This window comes from Vidua chalybeata, chromosome Z, assembly GCF_026979565.1.
Source record: "Vidua chalybeata isolate OUT-0048 chromosome Z, bVidCha1 merged haplotype, whole genome shotgun sequence".
Classification (NCBI taxonomy): domain Eukaryota; kingdom Metazoa; phylum Chordata; class Aves; order Passeriformes; family Viduidae; genus Vidua; species Vidua chalybeata.
The window spans coordinates 63,765,810-63,788,200 of record NC_071570.1 but is presented as its reverse complement, the minus strand read 5'-3'; the positions used below and the strand labels follow the sequence as shown (position 1 = coordinate 63,788,200).

General features: G+C 37.0%; 1 protein-coding gene across 1 annotated transcript in view; it reads left to right on the top strand.

The window, feature by feature from the left end:
• RORB (RAR related orphan receptor B) overlaps positions 1–6,748 on the top strand; it is a 41,095-nt gene extending 34,347 nt beyond the window's left edge. The window contains exons 7-10 of the mRNA XM_053932671.1: positions 629–736; positions 1,836–1,946; positions 5,999–6,111; positions 6,593–6,748. Of these exons, the coding sequence (XP_053788646.1) occupies positions 629–736; positions 1,836–1,946; positions 5,999–6,111; positions 6,593–6,748 (488 nt within the window). The remainder of the gene's footprint in view (positions 1–628; positions 737–1,835; positions 1,947–5,998; positions 6,112–6,592) is intronic.
• The last annotated feature ends 15,643 nt before the right edge of the window (positions 6,749–22,391 follow it).

Genomic DNA, 22,391 nt, shown 5'->3' with positions numbered 1-22,391 from the left:
CTTTCACTTTCTGACTGCATATTTTTGCAGTTAGGAACTAAGGAGTAAAACAAGAAGTGTTTCTCTCTCTATTCAACAACGAGTAAAAAAGAAAAATAAAAACAAATAAAAAATAAAACCTATTTTAGGGGTGCTCTTGGCAGTGCTTTAACTTGTACATTCTTTTTAAAAATGCTTTGTGATGTACTCTGTGTCCAGCCAAAACAAACTGGGATTTTTATATGCCTTGAACGAAGTTGTTTTTTGTTATTAAAAAAAAGTTTAATTATTAAAAAGGAATTTCAATAAATGCCTATTTTTCAGGATAAATTATTTCAAACTGAAATTATTTGCCCAAGATCTAAATTCAGATTCAGTCCAGGCTGCTAATTTTCTGTAAAAGGTGAAAAAATCAGCCTATAGAAAAGGTGGTTAGACTGGACCAGAAATGACCCCTTTCTATACTCAAAGCAGGCAGAAATATTTTTTCTCACATTCATAGGTGTATAATCTTGATGTCTTCAAAGAGTGTCTGTCCCTTCCGGTGTTTTTAATGACTGATGGCTTCGTAAATATCTTCTTGAGATTTCCTGTGCTCTGATGTTAGGCAATAATACCTGGTACCTTTGCTCTTTTTTCTGTCTGCTAGGCTGCTTGGAAGTGGTTTTGGTCAGAATGTGCCGTGCCTTCAACCCACTTAACAATACTGTTCTGTTTGAAGGAAAGTATGGAGGGATGCAAATGTTTAAAGCTTTGGGTATGTTGCTCTTCTTTTTTCCAACCAATTGCATTGAGCCGCATAGCAAGAAATTTGTCTTTATAAGAATTGTGATCCACAGTGGAAATCTCCAGTAAATGTCAAATCCCCAAGTCTCCAAATGCCTAGGTTGGAACAGAAAAAGAAAAAAAAAGGTGACTCCATCAGCTGCTAGCACTGATAGGTGTTTTTCTCTAATAAAAGAGAGCAGCAAGGGGGTTTTTCCAAATAGATTTCTTGCCTTCTGAAGTTTTGATGAACCATGAGTTTATGGCAGGAGCCAAGCTGTTTATCTCTACTGTTCAGTTATGCTTGATGTATCAAATCCCTACCACTATTTGTGTCCTACAGAAGGCAATTTTAGCCCCAGCAATGAGGAGACTAAAATAATGAACTGGTACAACTTGCTGAAAATACTGTTTTGCCTAAAACTTTAAAGTAAGCTAATTTAGATTCATGTACTGAAAAACTTACTTGGTTTCTCAACATGATATTTATTGCTACTTGAAATATTAATAGGGAAATGTTTGTGTTTTGTGCATTCATCAGACTGATATTATCAGAAATTGATTCAAGACCAAACTCAAGGAGAGAGTCTTCAAGTATGTGTTCATCATAAACTTTTTTTTCTTAGTGTGTCTCATAAACGTACTAGTTCTTTACAAGTTTAAAGCATTTATGAATGTGTATTGGTTGATTTATTTTTTATCTTTATGATGCTTTTGCAGATTTTCATAAACATTTGTACTGTTCATTAGTGAAATTATATATGAAAGTTATTTAGGGCTGGTCCTTCCTCCTCCTTAGGTTTAATATCTGTTTAGAAATACCAATTCTTGCCTCAGAGCAAAGGAAAAGAGTATTCTCTTCTAAGATGGGTGTGCAATTTTTGTACTTGACCCTAATTTGTGCTTTTTTTTTTTTTTCTTCCATGTACATTTTTGTGCCATTTTCAGGTTAGGCAGAATTGTAATAGTTAATAAAAAGCACTTGCTTTAGCAGTACAGAAATTCAGGAACAACTGTTTCTGACACCAAAACAATCCCTGCAGGTTGAAGAGCTGATTTCTAGCATTGGTTTTGTCCTCTTTGGTCTGCAGGTTCTGATGACCTGGTAAATGAAGCGTTTGACTTTGCGAAGAATTTATGTTCCTTACAGCTGACTGAGGAGGAGATTGCCTTGTTCTCATCTGCTGTTCTGATATCACCAGGTAATTTTTCATTCCAAACACTGATTTTTTTTTTCCCTATTTATCCACCTCTATTTCTGCATATTTGAATAGCTGTATAAGCTGCATCAAATTACATTAAGCAATGTATTAAGCAGTGGAAGAATGCCTGAATTACCCAAATATACCATCAGGAATTACATATACTGGAGGTAGATCCAAAGTGTAACAAACATGGAGCAGGATTGTGCAGACAAGAAATTCAGGCTGTCCTTCCTCCAGGCCATGTGGAAAGAAGCATGTTACTCAAGAGGTGCATATTTCTCTCAGCTTTTCCAGGGAGTAAAAAACCACCACCCTGAGTAGGTTAAATAGTCCATAACTATGATTGGCTTTTTTCTTGGGAATGAGAATGCAAACAGTAAAAATTGGTGAGCAGTCCTGTCGGAACTTAGTTCCAGGTGAGAGGTAGTGATTAGAAGTGCAACATGCTCTTTTTCATGTATTCATATATCATAACTCTACATAGGCAAGTATGCATTTAAGGGAGTGATGGCTGACCACAGAGGAGGTCTGTTTTGTTATTAAGTTGACTCAGAAGGTGGATCTAATATACAAGCTCACAGTTTAGTGTGGGATTTTTAAATATGTCTCAAGGAATGTAGACACACATTTTCATCTAAGGCTAACCTCTTAAATAGCCTTACAAAAAACACACCATGGTTTTTCCAACTTTTTCTACTGAAGACTTCTTCTAGGTCACCTTGCACTTTTGCACATCTGTGTTTGAGATTATGTTAGTCAGAATTAGACTATCACAGATGGTGTCAACTCATTAATTCTCATCGTTAGCAACACCTACTGAAAGTACTCTCCTCCTTTTTTTTCCACTTTGAGCAGTTATTGCCACCATCTTCTCAGAAGTGAAATAGTTGAGCCAGTGACTCTTCATGGGGTTATGCCAAAATGCTGCACCTACAGCCCTCCAAACATTGACGATTTCCACCTCAAAGGTGTCCCAACTGTGTGCAGGTTTGAGAGCTGTCCCTGCACTACCCGCCCAGATGTCCTGACTTTCTCTGGGACAGCAGATTTGTAATGTCCTGATGGGTCTCTGCCCATCATTCCTCTCTCAGTCTGAAAAGACCAAAGGTGGGTGGCAGAGGGTGCTAGCTGCTGGAAAAATTAGGTAGAACCAAAATTCTGATTCATTTCTGCAGTTCTGCATATGTCCCTTTAGTTTGCAAGGCAGAGGATACATGCAATGTCTCCAATTGCTTTACCTAAAAAAAAAAAAAAAAATTAAAAGGAACAAAAGCATTTGATGCATGCAGACTGCTTATTTCTATAGTGTGTGAGCATCTGTAACTAGACCTAAGACATAACAAGAAGGAAATTATGGGCTGCAGGAGCATGTACATGAGTGAAAGCAATCTTTCTTCCATAAAAAAACTGTAAATCTGGATTGCCTAAATAACTCCTGTTTCATCAGGGCTGCTATGTTTGAGGGTGGGAAGACAGAGAAAATAGTCCAAGATGAACTGATGCTGAAATGTGCCATTTATTTTCTTACAATAATTCAAACAATAGAGAAAGAAATACTTTCTTCCACACTTCTGGTTCCTTCACAATAAAGAGTTTCATCATGGGAACAAATTTAAAAATTTAAAAGTAAAGCACTGATTCACAGAAGTCCCTGCACCAGTCCTTTCATTGACTAATACAAGCATACAAAGATTCTGTACAGAAAGTACTCATATTCAGGTTTCTTTTCTGCAGAAGTCACAACCTGAAAGGTGATTCTTGCAGCCTTCATCTCAGTGTTTAGGCCCCTTACAGAAACCAGAGCAGTCCAGTGGGAGTAAGGGGACCTGAAAACATCTATGAGTAACATTCATCAGTAATTTTGCAGATTGCAAAGGCCAGTGTCACATCCATTTTCCATCTGATGCAGAGGACAAACCCAGATTTTCCATTTCATGATAGATGTAACCACACTGCTTGAAGATGATTCTCTAGCTTGAGTTGTGATTTCAAAAGCTGAAATGTTGTACAAATCCAGTAAAGGCTGCAAAGGCATCTCCACCTTCAAACATACAAAAGAAGCACATGGTAAGACAGGAACATGGCTGCTCCTTTGTGCCAGTCCCTCTCCCGAGGCTTTGACTTGGCATTTTCCTTCTTCCCATCTTCCTTTTGGCAAAAGCAGATCTTGTCTGTTTCTGAGCTGTCTCTCATCTTCTTCCTACACTGTTCTCTAGCCTAGAGGACAGTATACTCTTTGAAGATGGACAAGTTCAAAACTCAAGAAGAAAAGTACACTACTGAATCACTGCTTCTTAGGTCCTTCAAAGGTGGTCACTGATCTATTGTCTTTTTCCTGCACTTCTTAGAATATAGCTAGAGTTACCTGTAAAATTCCAGCCAAATTTACAGATGGTGTTCAGGTGGCAGAAACTACATTTTGGGAGACAGACTTAGCATCTGCTAAAAAGGTTTACCTAACTCTTGTAATGAATTTAAGAACTCTTGTGTAATATACAGCATGCTTCATGTCAGGTGAGTGATGAATCTGTCCTTCAGCCACCTCAGTCTATTTTTAACCTTATTCTTATGATAGAAAGGTAAACCTTTAGGGATTGGTCTCTATGGTAAATCTTTCTAGCTCCAGTCTGCCGCAATAGACATTAATTTAACACTTACTTAAAAGACCAGGTTTTGCAATAGCATAAAGTTTGGCACCTAACCTGTGAAGTCTAAACATTACTGTGTGCTTATTGTGTAGAAAGTGTGTGTTCTCAGGTAATTCTATTTCTATGGCCACTGATGGCACTGGATCCCTTGCCTTACCTTCAGGGAACACAGTTCTCTAATGTTTACAAAATACTGTTTTCCTGATCATCTGTTAAGTAGCTGAGGTTTGTTTTTGTCCCTTTTCACAGTACTTGACAATGAACTCTTTTCATACGCCCCTCCCCAGAGACAGTCAGACAAATGGCAGAATTGTTCTACTCCTGTGATGAAATGTTGCTCAGTTCCAGCCTGTATGGCCTGTGTGTTCATTGAAGTGGTTAACTTAATTCATCTGTATGACTTATTTTAGTGATGGGGAATGGGTGAAAGAAAAGTGAAAGAGTTTTTTCCTGAATTTTTCAATTTGTACATGAAGATTCATTCCTGTGATAAAAGAAGTTTTCCTAATTCCCATATGATAGCTAAAATCTATACCTAAGAACTGATCTGAACTGAGGGAGAAAAAAATAGTTTGCAGTGTGAGAAAACAGAAGGTTCTGTGGTGCTGCAAGCGTACGGCATTAATGGGTTTGGATTGTCTTGGAGTCTGCTACTTCTGTTTCTGTGTGTCTCCAGACTTGTGAAAATACAGATCGTAAGGACAACCTCCTGCAGGTGGCGTTTGAGTCCAGTAGAAGCCATATAGGTCTTAAAACAACTGGGTAGCTGTTATTCTTCCAGATAATCTTGGATTTTGTGTTGTTTAAGAGAACATTTTTAAATAATGAGAAACTTGCACTTTGCAATTCTTTTGAATTATTGAAAAAAGTCTCATGAAGAAAGCCTTTTATTTAGAATATGTTTTTTCTCAAAATACTAGCCTAGTAAATAATGAGATATATTAATGTTTGACTAATTATATTATTCATTATCTTATTTACGAAGAACTGGTTTGATCAGTAAGTTTATTATTTATGTATTAAGACACTGAGATAACATGACATGTTTATCACCTAGCCAGTATGAAATTAGAATACTGATTGTACTGACAGAGAATAATAAAATGTTGAGCTATGTTTCATTTCTGTTCCCCATCTTTATGCCTAGCATCCTGTTTTAAACAAATAGATGCAGAGCCAACACTGTCTTCCTGTATGTTTTGTATGTGTTAATTAAGTGTTCAGGTGATCCTTTAATGGGTTGAGACACTTTGCATCTGAAACCATGTCTTTAATTATGATGCAGTCCCTCCTCGTGAGATTTACGATTCCTGTGGATATTTGCCAGCACAGTACCCTGTGTGCACCATAAGCATGCCCCAAATCTGTGCATTCTTTAACTTCTGTTTTCCTTTTTCTCAGATCGAGCCTGGTTAATAGAACCCAGGAAAGTCCAGAAGCTTCAGGAAAAGATTTACTTTGCACTTCAACATGTTATTCAGAAGAACCACCTCGATGAGGAGACATTGACAAAGGTATGTTCTTTAAACAAAATATCAAGCAGTCCTCAAGCATGACTCTTCTCTTTCTGCAGCCATTTCTGTAAGTATTGTCACATTAATGTAAGCTAAAAGAAATGCACTGTGTTCTTGCCAAGTCAGGCTTGTCTGACTCTTGTCCCTGTTGCCTCTTGCTACTTTTTTTTCTTCAATATCCCAATAATTTTAATTCATACCCTATATAGAATGTGACTGCCTTAAAAATGTGCTCATTGAGGCTGTTCCTTGTTAGACGTATTCTTGGCCCTTGGCTAAATCTTTGGCGGCAGCTGTTTCTAGGTTCTTACAGTAAGAATAATGTCTAGTTCTGTGGATGGGTTTTGATGGAGCTTAGAGTATCATTTTCAGTTACTCAGCAAGATGCTAACATAGTTAATTTTGGAAAGTGTAATTTATACAAAATATGTTTCCACCTTCTTTTTTTTTTTTTTTTTTTTTTTGTTTCAATGTCTTACAGTTAATAGCCAAGATACCAACAATTACTGCACTTTGCAACTTGCATGGAGAGAAACTGCAGGTATTTAAGCAATCTCATCCAGACATAGTGAACACATTGTTTCCTCCATTATACAAGGAGCTTTTCAATCCAGATTCTACCACTGGCTGCAAGTGAAGGGGATAATAGAATTTTCACGTAGTCATGGAATGCATCACTAGTAAGACAAAGAGAAATGTTTCATGAAGAAATTATTTAAAATGTCACTACTGCAACACCAGGAATGTCCTGCACTTAATAGAATTATTTTTCACCGCTACAGTTTGAAGAATGTAAATATGCAACTCTGAGTGGGGATGTCTTTTGCTCTTTTGTTTACTTTTCCTTTTTTTTTTTTTTCATTTTTGAACTGACAATGAACATACAAATATAGGACACTGGGTGTTACCTTTTCTTTTAAATTTACTTTTATTGGGGGATGTTTTGGGAGACAACTGTTCCTAGAATTTTATTGTAGATATACATGATAATAGAGCAGTACTTTGCAGTATTACTCTTGTTGCTTATTGTTAAAATATAATTTAAGAAAATTCCACTTATTAGACTGCTTAGTTCTATGTTTTTAGATAGTTTAATGCATGTGGAAATTTGTAGCTGTCTTGGAAATTATGGTGCATATATGGAAGATACACACACTCACATATATATACATATATATGTGTATGTATGTATATATGTATGTATGCATTATATGCATACATGCTATAACTTAAAATCACATGCCTACATTTAAAGGATGCTCAACCCAGCTGTCATGTATTTCTTACTCTACAAGTAATGTATTAGATTTACTTTGGGCAGTCAAGATTTGCTTTATCAGAGTTAAATTGTCAGCTGCCAATGTGAAATGACAGGATCACTTCTGAGATGTATGTAATGTAGTGCATGTGTGCTGTGTGTAAATCAAACATCAGGAATGTATCAATGGTGCAAAAGCCTTGTCTGGATGGTGTTAGTGAAAAGAGGAATAGGATTGGGTTTATGTTTTATTTTCTCACTGTTACAGGGATAGAACATATATAAAAGTGAACATAGTAGGACCTGATCTCAGTAAAGTATCTGAAACATGGAGTAAAAATGTGACAATCCCATATGTACATTTTTGTGATTTCATACATGATTTTGTATACACTGCTTTGAAAAGTAGCTTCAGTTTTTTGCTGAACTCATTAGAAGGGTAGGTAGTAAGCTCAGTGAAAACCATGGCAAGCCTAAATGTATCTCTGAAGAGGAAGGGAAGGAGGAAAAAAGTCAAAAGTGAGTGAAGTCTGTTCTGTGAAGTTTTGTTACTACAAACAACAGTGTAATTGTCACTGTTTCTGACAGTCATCTAGATGGGACTGATGGCTTCCATTACACTCATACATCTGTGTATGTTTTAAACACATGCATATATGTATGTATATATCTGTATGTATATTACTGTATATATGTGCATATATAGGATTTATTTTAGATTCATCTCAGGAGTGGAGCAAAGGATTGGAGCTTTCTTTTTGTCTGTCTCTGAATTGACTGTACGTGCATTTCCTTGCAAAACCAAAGGCAAACACAGAGGGGAGTGGAAGGCTGCCATGGACTTAATCTTGTGAATTAATTAAGTTTAATCAGCAGTCATTATTAATGCATCTGCATTTTGCCAGTAGTACAAAACACAGATGTTTTAGCTATGAAAGAGGGATTCAGTATCTGCTACATCTCTCTTTAGCACCACTTTTGCCCATTGTGAACTTTTTCAGAGCAATCTCCTCCTGGGATGCCAGCAAAGGGCATAGAGCAGAAATCAGAAGAAGCAGGCAGTAGAGAAGAAAGGAAGTGAAGGCAGGATCACAAGCAGATGCATTTCTTTATTTCAAAGCAGTGCGGAAGCCGGTGCAATCTGAGGCAAGGCAAGGGGAAGCACAAAGGACCTGCCCATTTGCAAGGCTCATGGAAGGGCAGTGTCACAGGGAACCCACAGGGACACAGATGGGCCCTGGGGTAGGTGAAGAAAATTGATCTGTTGTAGTGATAACTTAATGCCTTGTGCAGCTCTGGTCTCAAGCTTCACTTTTCTTTATGAGCAGATAATTCACAGGCTATTTCAAGTACTTTGAGGAGCTCTCCTTTGCCTTCCATCAGTCAGTTTGCAAGTTTGCATATGTATTTTGTGGCAGAATCAAGTCTAGAAAATATCACAATTTGTTTGATCTGATTTAGCAATGCCAGAACAGGTACAAGAATAGTTACAAACTCTCAGCTAATAAATATTTCTGTGCAGGTCCATTGCAACTTAGAAAAAAAGAAAAAAAATCTGTCCAGCAAACTTAGTTGTGAGAATTTTGTTGCAAATGTGACATACTCTTCAACATTGCTTAATGCTGTAGAACAGCAGTTACTAAAGTTACCTTTTTACCTCAAATTCAGAGCACATTTCTCTAGTGACTATCTTAAAATGTCTTCAATTAACATAATAAAGCATTTCTCTTGATGCTTCTTTATACCACTCTAACTATAAGACTGACATTCCTTTATTAGGTGATTTACCAGCCCTCCTTGTATGGCAAATCCAAGAAAAGGATCCCAAATTACATGTTTATATTAAAACGTGATGTCTACATACTATTTGTGTAGATTTATTGAGGGAAAAATTGAGTCACACTGAACTCTAGAAGTGTTCAGTTTTAATTCCAGGGGATTCATGTTTTTCTTGATTCCCCAAGACAAGAACACACACATAGTGTTTGAAATATTTTTAAAATTAATTTACAGTATATCAAAAGTATATATTTAGCCAACCCATAGAAATATAGAATAAATGATAAATACTACTGTTCATAGTGCTGCTTAATAAAGAGGTTTGTCATGTTTATAAATAGTCCTTCACAATTGTGTGTTACATCTTGAAAATGTTGTTTTCTTCTCTAATAAGCTAATCGCTCCTTGGGATTTTTGAATTACTTCTCAGGCAAGATAATTAAATAGAGGTCACCAGTGAAAACGACACTAATCATTATCTGCAGAGCCTTTAATCTGTAAAGAACTGTTCTTATATCACTACAATGTCATGACACTTCCAATCAGTAATGATTATGATCACATTTTAAAGATGCGGAAATGAAAGAAAGAAGGTTAAGTAACTTGTGAGAGACCACAAAGGTAGAAATACCCAGTTTAGAAATAAAAGTGGATTCTTGGCTTTTGTCCTAAAACTTCTAATAGTCTGCCATACAAGATCTTCATTGTCTTTGATAGGCAATAACCTCTACCAGGATTTTCAAATATTGCCAAACAAATTTTTGTTACTATTAGTACAGGATGTGAGCAAATAGTGTTCTTGTTTACTTGGGAAATGAAAATTCATTTTCAAAAATTATTTATTTATGGAACTGTGCTGTGGTAACTGCAATTAGATTTTATTTAATTTTCTGTCATTTGGGCTTGGCCACATAGGTATAATACCTCTGTTGCCCTTCATTGACTGAGCGTAGAACAACACATAATGATCACATGCCACAGGCTGGATTTTTGTGATTGGTTTAGCCAACATAGTCACTTAGACTCAAAATTTCAAGTTACTGATATTGAACTTCACATATTCAAGTTATCCATGGACACTTAAGGATAAAATAGCATTAGTTTTAGTAAATAACTTCATAATTCACATCATTAGTTCTTAATTTTTTTTTTTTTTGGCTTTCAGTAGTCCATGGTAGAACCTGAAGCTTTTCAAATAAGTGTCTAAAACTAAATTTGTCACATCTTCTTTCTGTAGTAACTGGATATGTTTCTTGATTTTTTTAGTTACAAACTTTTCAAATGAGACACTTTTTTTAATGAGTGATTAGCCTGGGACCTGTAACAAAAGCATATTTAAAACATGTATTGAATTTACTACTTCTAGCATTGCTCTCCCGTAATTCAACTATATTATGCTATATTACCCTTGGCATTGAGGAAGCAGATGTACAGTGTTCATTATACTACCACAAAGACTTCATTTTGTTGTAAATATCACTCTTGCCTGCTCTTTTTATAAAGAATTAATTCTAAGATTCATATTTCCTTCTAACGGAAATTCCTAGAAAAGAAACATGGTAGTAGAAGGCGCCTCAGTTGAGGAAACTTGTTTCCAAAAGCAATGTATGGGTTTTGATTGGCTTGTGAATGAACAGCATAAAGGAATTGATTCTGCAAGTTGTCAAACACTTAGCTCTAACTAGAGTCACTAAAAATTGAGGCATTTCAGCCAAGAACGTGCTCAACCGGTAGCAGGACTGGGGGCCCTTGGCATTAAGAGGTCCCTTTTGAGCTCTGTTGAGCAGAAGGCTGATGTTACTCTCCTAAATGCTTTGAGTTCATGCTCTGTGTTGTTCATTTCAGCCCAGTTTGCAGGATTTCTGATATAACAACTTCTACACAAAGAGGATGCAAAGCTGCTCCTGTGTGCTAGCCTCTTGGCCTCCCTCTACCAGGCTGTACAAACTTCTTTAAGATAGCAGCAGCCTCACAAACTGGTCAGGCAGCTTAGTTAGAACTGTGCAGTGGATGGCTCCTTTCCCTGTTGACTTTTCCACCACTCTGAAGCTGTGCTTCAAATATCATTTGAAAGATGTTCAGGCTCCCCCACTCCTTCTCCTCCCTCCTGACTCTGCATTGATTGTGCTGTTTCCAGAAGATCTAAGGTCCAGCCTGGAAGTGGTTCCTATTTTCAGTCATTGTCTTTTGAACATCCCAGGAATATAGCACATAAGATCAAACTGAAACACAAAAGATTTTTTTTTTGTCCAATTCTTTATGTCTAAGGATGTATGAAACGGAACCCTGAGACAGAACAGCTTGCTTTTCCCTGGCCATAAAATAGTAGTGCATTTACACCTACTAGCCTGTCCCAGCACCTTCTGCCTCCACTCTAGAAACTAAATCTTATCTCTGACATCCATTAGGAACAGTGTGCTGGAGGCCCCATCCTTGTCTCTACTCTTTAAGTTTCACGCTTCGTAAATGACAATCACTGCTTGATGCAAATGTTGCACTCTATGCCACTCAGGGATGTTTCATTACTGAAAATAACTATAAATATAACAGTGGTAATATGGAAAAGAATGTTAGAGGCTTTGAAGGGCATGGGTTGAGTTGCCCAAAAGAACATGACCCAGACAAGGCTTTCAAGCCAATGATTAGAAGTAACATTGGTATAAACTGAATTCACTGTCAGCATTTCCTCAGCTTGATCTGTCAGAATTTGTCTGTTGTTTCACAGTCAGCAGAGTTCTACTGACCCATCAGCTCATGATGTTAAGGTTCTTTTGGGAACAAAAAGTTTAGACAACGGACAAAGTTTCGAAGTACCCAGTTTATGTACCATTAACATGAGCTCATATTCAGACTTGCTGCAGGCATGTAAGAGGAAAGAAAGGTGAAGACATGGAATAAGCAATTCTTGTCAGCAATGACAAGAGCACTGAGCTCTAGGACATGGAGAAGTGACTGTGAAGAACAAGTAGACATGAGCAAGTGGCTAACAGCTACCATTTTCTCTCAGGGATGCACAAAATCATAGCTAGCCCACGACTCTGTAGCAATACTTCTCCATGGTATGATTAGTCCCTTTCTCACATGAAGAAGACATTACCCCATTTTATATTGTGCTAGTGAAAAGTACTCCCACTTCCTAGAGTTTTGAAATGTGCTTATCCCTAGCTTTACACCACAGATTTTCTGTCGTTACAAGAATACACACAGAAGGATAAATTGCGGTGGATTACATTGCCAGTCATTAAGTTAATTCAAGTCTTCAACCAAGAGGTTTTCCTCAGCTCTGAATATGATCATTGCTCCTGTTATCACAGTGAGTATGGTGGTTTTTGACTCTCTCCATCCTCTGAACTCCCTCCATTTAGAAGACTGATGGACAACTTCAGGAGGTGGAGAGGCCAGCATCCCTATGCATCAGGATCTTCACCATCATATTCTTTGCCAAGCATCCCATTTCAATTTTTATTTTAATCCTTCAGGTTGCTAGGAGCCATGTCCAAGTGACTGAAGTTCTTGTTAGCATGATAGCTTCCCATTAAAAGATTCAGTCTTATGGTCTGAGGACCTAGCCTCTCTTTCCTTTACCTTTTACTCCTAACTCCTAGTGAATGAGGCATGGAGTAGTAAATGACTCATCTTCGTTCTTTCTCATAGTTGACCAGTACTTGCAACCTGCAAGGGAAGCTCCACCCAGATGGTAGAAAGGAAGCTCCTTCCTCCTCTTCCTTCATGCTCTCACTTAGCTGTGTTATCCCTGCATGCATTGTCCCTGCATGTGTTGTCCCTGCATGACTGTGTGACCATGAGCCTAATGCCCCACTAAATTATCATCCCAGAAGCTGTTTGCAGCTCTAAAAGACATTTGTGTATTCAGTCTGCAGACAGGAGTCATTGTGAAAAGAAGAGGCCTAAAACTTCCACAGTGGTAGCTCACAGATCAGTAACTCTCCTAAAAAGGCAGGTTGAATGTCCAGGAGCAGCTGTGTCTGTGTCCTGACCCTTGCGTTGCATTTCTGTTGAGAGGATAAGGCAATAAACAAAATGCTCTGGGAAAGGAGAAGTATTTCCTGGGTGTTACTGCAGGCAGCGAGAATAATACTGCTCACAGTGAGTTCAGTAACATGATGTACTACATTTGCATAATTTCATCATCCTCACAATTCAAGCACAGCACATGGGGAAAGTGAAAGAAAACAGCGTTGGATATAGCAGCAATAAGTAAATTGTAATTGTTTCTTTGTAACTGTACTTGCAGAAATCGTTTGCTTTGCACGTGGTCTTCTGTACAATAACATAAAGAAAAGAATTCTACTAATGTAGATATGGTGATTTTGCATATTTTTTTCATTTGTTGGATATAGCTGCTAATTTATGAATGAAGATACTGCTGTTGAGAAAATTTTTTGTGCTTCAAGAAAATGCTGAAGTCCTTGTTTATGACTATACATGGACAGCAGTAAAGTATGTTCAATATATGACTGTCTGGAGAGATTTTAAAAAAATGGCTCCTAGTTTTCAATATTGGGAACACACTGGCCCCTTATTTGGGCAACAGGAATACAGCTGCCTTGAAACACAAGTAGGAGCAGATGGTTAAGCACCAAGAACAGGAAAGAACAGGCTTTACCTTGACAACTGTTTTGGATAAAACCAGCTTATTTGGAAAAAAAAAAAAAACAACAACAACAAAAAAAAAAAAAAAAAAAAAAAAAAAAAAAAAAAAAAAAAAAAAAAAGGCAAGCACTTATAATTGTCTTGATTAGACATGCAGCTTAATTAAGTCAAAGTAACTACATTAGGCTGTTGACTTTGGGGATTCAGATTCAGATGCACTACATTTGTGGTTTCTTTAATGTGTCACTTCAATGTCAGAATCAGGCAAAAAAGGTGTTTTGTTGTTAGTAAAAAAAGCTGATAATCATTTAACCCTATGGAGTGTGGACCACACATTCTCATGCAGTATATGGGGATTTTTTGTGCACTTATTTTTAAAAAGCCACTGAGTAGCATAGCCAGTGAACTAGCCATGATAGTCTTTGCCTCTTGTGTGACTGCCATGTGACCTCTAGTACACTTTTGGGAGCAGCTATGTGATTGTACTTGTGGCAACAAATAAAGCACAACTGAAGTCTAAGCTGTTATCAACATTCAGCTAAATCGAATATGTTGGGTATTTTGAGATTTATGCTAATCGTTATAGTTCCCATGCTAAACTAATTACTTCAGTTGTAATGAATGGACGATATAAAGAATATAGGAATCATAACAGCAAAAAAATCCCTTATTTTACAGCTGTGCTCTCTGCCTCATTTGATTAACACTAAAGAAGTTACTTAAAAACTAAACAAACAAAACAAGAAGAAACCTGAGTATGTATTGTAGAAATGTAGAAGACAAATAAAATATTTTTTCATATGTAATTACTTTTAATATATGCTTGTGTAAGGTCTGATACTATGTATGCTGTCTCTGTAATTTTTGCTGTAAATAACTTGGGACAGTGAATACACTGATTTTTTCTATGTCTCTGTTTAAACATAAGACTTTGTAATGTTGGCTTTTTTTTAAAGAGGAAAAACATCAAAGAGCAAATTATGTACTTGCTTCCTGTAAGTGTAATGTACTCTTCAGTTTTTATGGAAACTGATTGTAATAGATAAAGCCTTTTGACCAGCTGTTGATAGTTAGTGTATGCTTCTGTACATAACTGGGAAAAAAATGCTGGATTGTCAGTGAAACGTGATCCCAGCAAGTCTGTAAAGTGAGTACTATAATAATTCATGCAGACTGCATTTGACTGATCTGAAGAAAAGTTGTTCAAGCAAATAATGCTTCCTTATAACATATGGCTTTGATGAATCCTTCTGACATTACTTATATCAATAGAAACATTTCTCTCTTTCCAATGAGCAAAATATTTTTGTATGCCTTTAATTTCTTACTCAGATTTGAGGTCAGGTCACTCATTAGCTGTAATCTGAAGCCATAACTGATCTTCACCAAATGCACATTTTAAAGATCATAATGGAAAAAAGAAACTATGTCCAGTTTATCAACAGCTGTAATGTAATACAGGCAGGAGCATAAATAATTAGCAAAGTACTTAGATGCTATTCTGGCATCCAAATGTGACTTTAATGGCTAGTATTTTGTGATTACCAATTTATAAAAAAAATAAAAACATAATTAAGATAGATATTTAGATTTAAATGAAGCTTTCTAATATTTTTGGAATATCCCTGAAGATGCTTTTAGGATTATGAGAAGAAATGATTTTTCATATACTTCCCACTTTCAAATAGCTAATGTTTTTATCCTATTTCCAGTTCATTTTGTTAGAGTGAAATGAGATGTTAAGGATCCCGGATCCAAGCCCTGAGCTATTTGGTGCTTGGCTGTAGTTATATTGTTGTAAATCAGTTTAATTTTAATTTTAGGGGTGTGTTGTTTTTTATTTGGTAAGCATGTTTACCACTGTTGGTAACACACAGGAGTTGCATTGCCTGTCAAGAAGTATGATAATAAACAATCTAATAAAATAATGAGTAACACTCAAAATTAACCACTCTCAAAAGACAAATAAAAGTTCCTTTCTAAAATCAAATGCCTTATAGAGTCAATAGTGATTTTTTTATTTTTTAATAAGCTTAATTGTGTAATAACTGTCATGTATCTTAACTGGCTTGTAGATACAAAAAGCAGAACTGCAAATGAATCATGATGTACTGGGTAAAAATCTGGCTCCATTGAAACCAGCGGCAAACCCTTCACTGATTTCAACAGTGCCAGGAGTTCATCCAGCATGTTTACATCTGCAATTCTCTTCTGATCTTTCTCCCTTGTTTAATAGAATTGACTTAATTTATGTGTATGTGAGTAAAAAGACAGCCTGATTCATTTAGAAAGTGACCATTGAGGGTTTTTCTATCATGAATCTTGTAGGACCAGTATCCATGTCAAATGAAAAGGTTCTATAATACTTTAGAATGTAATAGATCTTTGTCTTATTTTATGACCTATAAATTATTAGTTAAACACTGTCAGCATTTCATAATAATGCACACATGGTTTTTGAATGTTTTCTGTAAATGACAATCAATGTTGATGAAGTTCCTTTCTTTAATGCAAAATTAAAAAAAAAAAAAAAGAAAGTAAATTCTGTTGTGGGTTTTGGTTTGGGCTTTTTTTCCCTGTCATTTTAAATTACATGTATCTATCAGAAAAAGGTACAGTATGTGCATTTTCAAAAGAGAAAATAATCCTTAATGTCATGTGTCCCTACCAACAGCAGGGGAGTTTTAACTAGACCAACTTCGAGGTCTCCTTCCAGCCATAACTGTTCTAAGATTCTGTGATCAGGTGCCTGTACTTGATTTTGGGGGTTTTCCTAACCAGCAGAATTAGGTATATACCATGTTGTGACATCAACTGATAGTAAAGTGGCTTAGTTTTGCATTTTAAGTTACAGCTGTGACTTTGAATATGGAAATTGCAACACTTACTAATTTATTTCTCTGTTTATTTGGGGGAAAGCTTCAGCTAGCAGAAAAGCGAAACAACATAGAAACAATTGTGTGACAGCAAACTGTGCAGCAGTGTAACAGAGGGTTACTTTATTTAAAAGAAGATGCTGTATTTGAAATGGTAAATATGTCAAATATTTTTTAAGTCTGTGTGTGTCTAGCTGACAAGGCTGTAAGCAGTACATTTTAAGGATACTAACTTTACATTTCTAGGACCCTAAATTTAAATCAGAAATAAATTTAAAAACAACAATATCAAAAGGCTTCATTTTGCAAACTATTAAGCACTTGTTTACTAGTGTACTGACTTCATCAGGCTTAATGCAGTGTCTATGCTTAAAGCCAGCTATGTTTAAATGTTTTTCACATCTGTGGGAAAGTGACTGAGACTATAAAAATAACAGTACAGAAATCACAGGGGAAAATATGCTTGCTGCTACTGGTTGGAATGCGGTCAGCATACCCGACCTCCTAGATACAACACAATCAATCTGTGGGGTCTAAATGCAGCATGGAGTGGAGACACCACGGCCAGGTTCTGTCAAAACTCTTGAGAAGAGGGAACTCAGTGTCCTCCCCAGCTGATAACCCTCCTAGTAGCTTAAAACCAGGAGAGAGAAAGGGAGATGTCCTGTTCTTGTGTCAGCAGCTGTGGTGAAAGTCACTGACACAGGTCCCCACCCCCAGGTTATCTCAGGTGCTACCCTGAGATATCTGCCCTCAGAGTACAACCACCCCTCACTAAGATGTTTGACAGCCAGCAGTGGGTAAAGATGTGGAGATGCAGGAGGAGGAGTGACCCTGAACTACGCCCTGACCCCCTGAAGTGCTCAGTGAAGGGTCCCCACAGCAGGATGCTGACAGACTGGTCAGGCACAAGGGCCAAGGCTTTCCTGGGGCCCTGACAGGTGATCACATACTGAGGGTTTGAGCAAATCTCCCCTTTACACGTGACAGCACTACAATACAGGTAAGGGAGTTTAGGTTATGAGATGATGCAAGTGCAGCTTAGCTTTATTTGATTTTCAAGTCCCAGATATTTAAGGCTCATTTGGAGGTTTCACATCAATTTGAAAAAATTTCAGACAAATGTAGTGGGGAGTTCATATATAAATATTTATATTTCAGATATGATGAAGCTGAAGAGTTTACTAGCCATATGAGGTAAATGGAGTGCGGCATTTACACACGTTATTTTGAGACACAGTTATATAAAAGTCTTATAGGTTACAACTTACTACACTATTATGCTGGATAAATGTAATTTAATATTTCAGTGTGTGCAGGCCCACAACAGATCTCTTCCTAAAAGAATGAACTATTTTATACTCATTGCAGATTCTTAAGGATAGATGGATGATTTTAGGCTTTCTAGAAAGACAAAGGTGAAATGCATTACACAAAACAACATTAAATGCTTACAGCTGTCACTCCCAGAAAAATTACATACTTACAGGTGTTCAATTGCAAACCCATGAAAATGCAGCCTCCTGGATCATGATGTATCATAGATGCATACTTACCATGCACTTCAGGTAACATCTTTATAACAGAAACTGTCTTGTGAAGTGTGATCAACATCCTAAAAACAGTCCAGCATTTGTATTCAGTAAATCAAAATCTGGGTAAACATTTTTTTTGCCTCTCTTCCTTCTTACTCCTTTATTGTTAATCTCACTTCCAATCCTCGTACCCAGTACATCTTGGAAATATCCTTTGCATTGCAGATTGCTTTGGAAGGACAAACTCTGACTTGTTCTGGTGCAGGTGTAGCTGTAATGTTGTTGTTAAATGTCATGCTTCCATTTCTGAAAAATATCTGTTTACCTTCCTATGCCTGCAGGAGTTTAATTGTGGTTTTAATGGATTGCATATATAAGAGAAGTGAAATTTATAGGAGACGTAAGAGCTTCAGTTAGTCCTGATGAAGGGACTAATCCCAGAAGGCTTCTATTCCAATTATAGTGGACAGTCTATTAAAAATATTACCTCCCCCTACAGATGTACATTGAAAATATGCTATGATCTTGGCAAGAACTTCACTGGCACATTCTATCTGTAAGGGCTCAAATCAGTTGGCCAGAGAGGTGCACTGGTCCTGTTTGCATTGCTCTTGGGTGCCTCACATGGCCTTTTCCTGCTGCTCCTTATGGCTTTTTCCAGTACATGGACATTTGGAATAACCTGTGGCAACTCCAGTGTAGCTGTGTGCTGGTGTTCAGATGTCCATAAAAAGTTTAGGTGCACAACATCCATATTTAATATGAATGCCTGGAATTTTGGGTGTATGAAAGTAAACAGATTGGACACTATCAGTGATTTAGAAATAATTGCTGTGATTTGCCTTCAAAATCCTCACAACAGTAAGTGCATTACAGATCTTAAGAAAGCACTTCCTTGATCAGCAGGTTCAGCTCAGTCCTAATAAAGTGTCGTGTAATGTGTTTCCAGTTCCACTAATTAATCAATAGCAGATTTGAGAAAATGCTGAATTTGCAGCATTAGTCTGGAGTTTCCTCAGACTAGTAAAAGAGGCCTTATCATAGGGCTTTAAAAATTGCTTCCTCTATCCTAGTGGTTTTTTTGTATTTTGGCATTCAAAAATGCATTCCGTTGTAAAGACAGCATCACTAAAATTGCAGTTGTAGTTGATCAGCTTTGTGTGGTTCCTCTGAATGACTCAGTGATTGACACAGACAAGATTTAGTATATTCTTTGCTGCTTTGTGACAGCATATCACACATGTAACACTATAAAGTTTTAGCAAATATATGCTTGGTATTTCTCTAACAATAAAAATTTACTCTTGTCTTAGAAATTAGGTCAGTCATTAACTGGGCTTGTAATTTCCACCCCTCTTCCAATTTTTCTTGCAGCAATGCATTTTAGGAGCACTGTTACATCAAATGGAAGGTCATCAAATGACGTCCCGGAAAGTCAGTGGTATTAGCTTGCATGTGCTTTTTAAACTTATGCCATATAAAAAGGAATCACTACCTCCTCCATGAAAACAAAGACGAGTGCTTAAGTAATTGTCTGAGTGTCTGAGTGTAGCTATCCATGCACCTTTGTCAAGTATAGAACATTTTAGCAGCCAAAAGTTGTGCAGAAAAATGCTGCCTTAAGGAATTTGTATTTTATGTCCAAAAACTAAATCAAAATACCTTTCTGTAGATAATTGAGAGGCCTACTGGGAAATGACAACATCACTGAGTTTAAACACTGTATTTTAGGGATGCTGACTCTGATCATGGATTACTGATTTTTAGGCAAACAGATAATTTGACATCTGTATATATATTTGGCTATTTCTTGTCGACTTCGCAGAATAAGCACTGATTTCATCTTTATTTTAAGATTTTCAGATGTTATCACATAAACACCTATTGTCTTGGCAATTACTACCTCATTCTCTTGCTTCCATCTGGATTATTAATGAAATCCACTCTTCTCTCTGAGAACAGCGATTGCTCCAGTGTCTCAGAATGACTTATTCTGTGCAGGTTAGTCAGAACTGTAACAACATAATTAAGGGAAAATTCAGCAGTCCTGTGATTTCACTGAAACAATATGCTGAGAAGCTGTGGCTGTTCTAAAATATTCACCATTGACACCTTCTCCAAATGCTAGCAAAGCAGAGGTATCTTGCCTTTTGCACACTAATGAACTGAATCAATAGATCTAGAAATCTTTGTCTGAAATAGGAAATACAAATTTGCTAATTTTCTTTAAATTTGACAACATTCAGTGAGTGCAATAGAAATATGCTTTGCACTTTTAGAGATATTGAACCTTAAGACCCCTAAGCAAGACATTTGCACCAAAAAAGCTCCTGAGAGCTTTTGTGACTGAAGCTAGTAAAAGTGTAAATAGTCAAAATATTTTAAAAATGCAATTAGTATTTCATCTAGTAATCAAAATTCTGTGGCCTCAGTTTTCTTATGAGCAATAGTGCCTTGGAAAGTAAAAGAAAATAATATAAATATGATGCATTTTTTCATTACATTTAAAAGAAAACAGTATGTCTTTTATGGAAGGAATCAGCACACATCACAGAAGATAAATAAAAGAAGTTCTATTTAAACTTCTTCAGTCATTTGATGACTGTATACAACTCATTATATACTAATTAGTGTGAACCAAAATGTGCCCATCAAGTGCCTGCTCCGAAGCACAGACAGTAACTCTGATTCTGTTTTCAATTTATATATAATTGAACTACTTGAACTAATGACTAGTCTCTGTTAACTGAGTTTAGGGATTAAAAACTTCTGCCAGTTTATTTTAAGGCTTTTTTTCAAGAGATTCTGTTTCCAGTACTGTGTTGAACTGGAATCTCTGAGCTGCTGTTCCTTTCAGTATTGAGCAGCATTGCAACACAGAAGGTTGCTGACACATTACTCTCAACTCATAGTAAAAAGGTGTATTTCATCCTGTGTCCAGCAAAGCAGTGGAGGTAGGAGTGCTTCACACTGAACAGATCCATTCTATTCCATTACAAATTGTGGTTTTCTAGTATTCACACATAGCCTGAAGGTGTTCATCCCTGCTAAGGAGCCATAATTGAGTCAATTTCACTGATGCAAGAGGCAGTTGTAACAGCTTTGAAGATGTCATAAACCATTAAAGGTTCCTGAAGTGTCCCATGATCCAAAGCATTAACATCATCTAACATCATCTAGTGTAAGACTTCCTGCCCCACAGGAGATACCTGGACTTTTTCACCTGACTGTGAACAAATGTAAAATCTAGTGGACTCTGTGTCTCTTGGGTGTCCCCCAACCCAGATGGATCGTGACTGATACCATCAGGATCCACGTAGTGGTGACTTAGTCACTCTGCTTCTCTCCCCCTTTCTATGTCTCCCTCTTTTACCTCACATTTATTGCTAAATATAAATCCTGGTGACTTTGGCATATGTATCATTTGCACTTTCATTCAGGCAGAGACATCTCTCTAAAAATTTTAATACCTAGATCTTAACCTATGTTTCACAGGCTGACAAATAAAACAAAGCCATCATCATCTCTCACACTGAGATTTTCTAGGAAAACCAGAGGTTTTAGGTTACACTGTGTCAAGAGAAGCCCCTCCCAGATGCCCCAGTGAGCCAATGAGCAGTAGTTCTGCTGAAAACCAGGTCATAATAACTGGTTCCTGTGGGTCCAAACAGCCTCATCAGACACAACATCTGTGGAGGAAGTTGATGCCTCTGTTAAAAGCCTTCAATCTGAGAATGGCCAAGTCATAATAAAGACTCTCAAACTGCTATTCTGCTTCATATTCATCACATTTCCTAGCTTCTTTCCAAGTCAGAGTCAGAAGCAGGTAACATGAGAAGGCACTGGAAAACATCTAAGAAATAAGGTAGGCAACATATCTGGAAAGCTGAGGACTCTATCCTCCCAGCTGTAGTGCAGACAATTTCACTAACCAACTCTAATTTCTTTGCCTTTCACTGCTAGGAAAAGAAAACTTTCCTCCCACTGCACCTTCATTAGAGGGGAACAACTGCCCCCAGATTTAATGCATTCCATATTCAAGTCTGCCTGGGGAACGGAGGGAGTAGGGGCTTTAGGCTGATGTTATTGGGGGAGATGGGTTGTGAAATCCCAGCCTTTTTTGGGCATAAGCATACAATTAATAAAGAAATAAATATGTCTGGAGGACTCCCACCTTCAAAAGTCTTGCAAGAAAATAGGTCACATTCATAGTGGTAT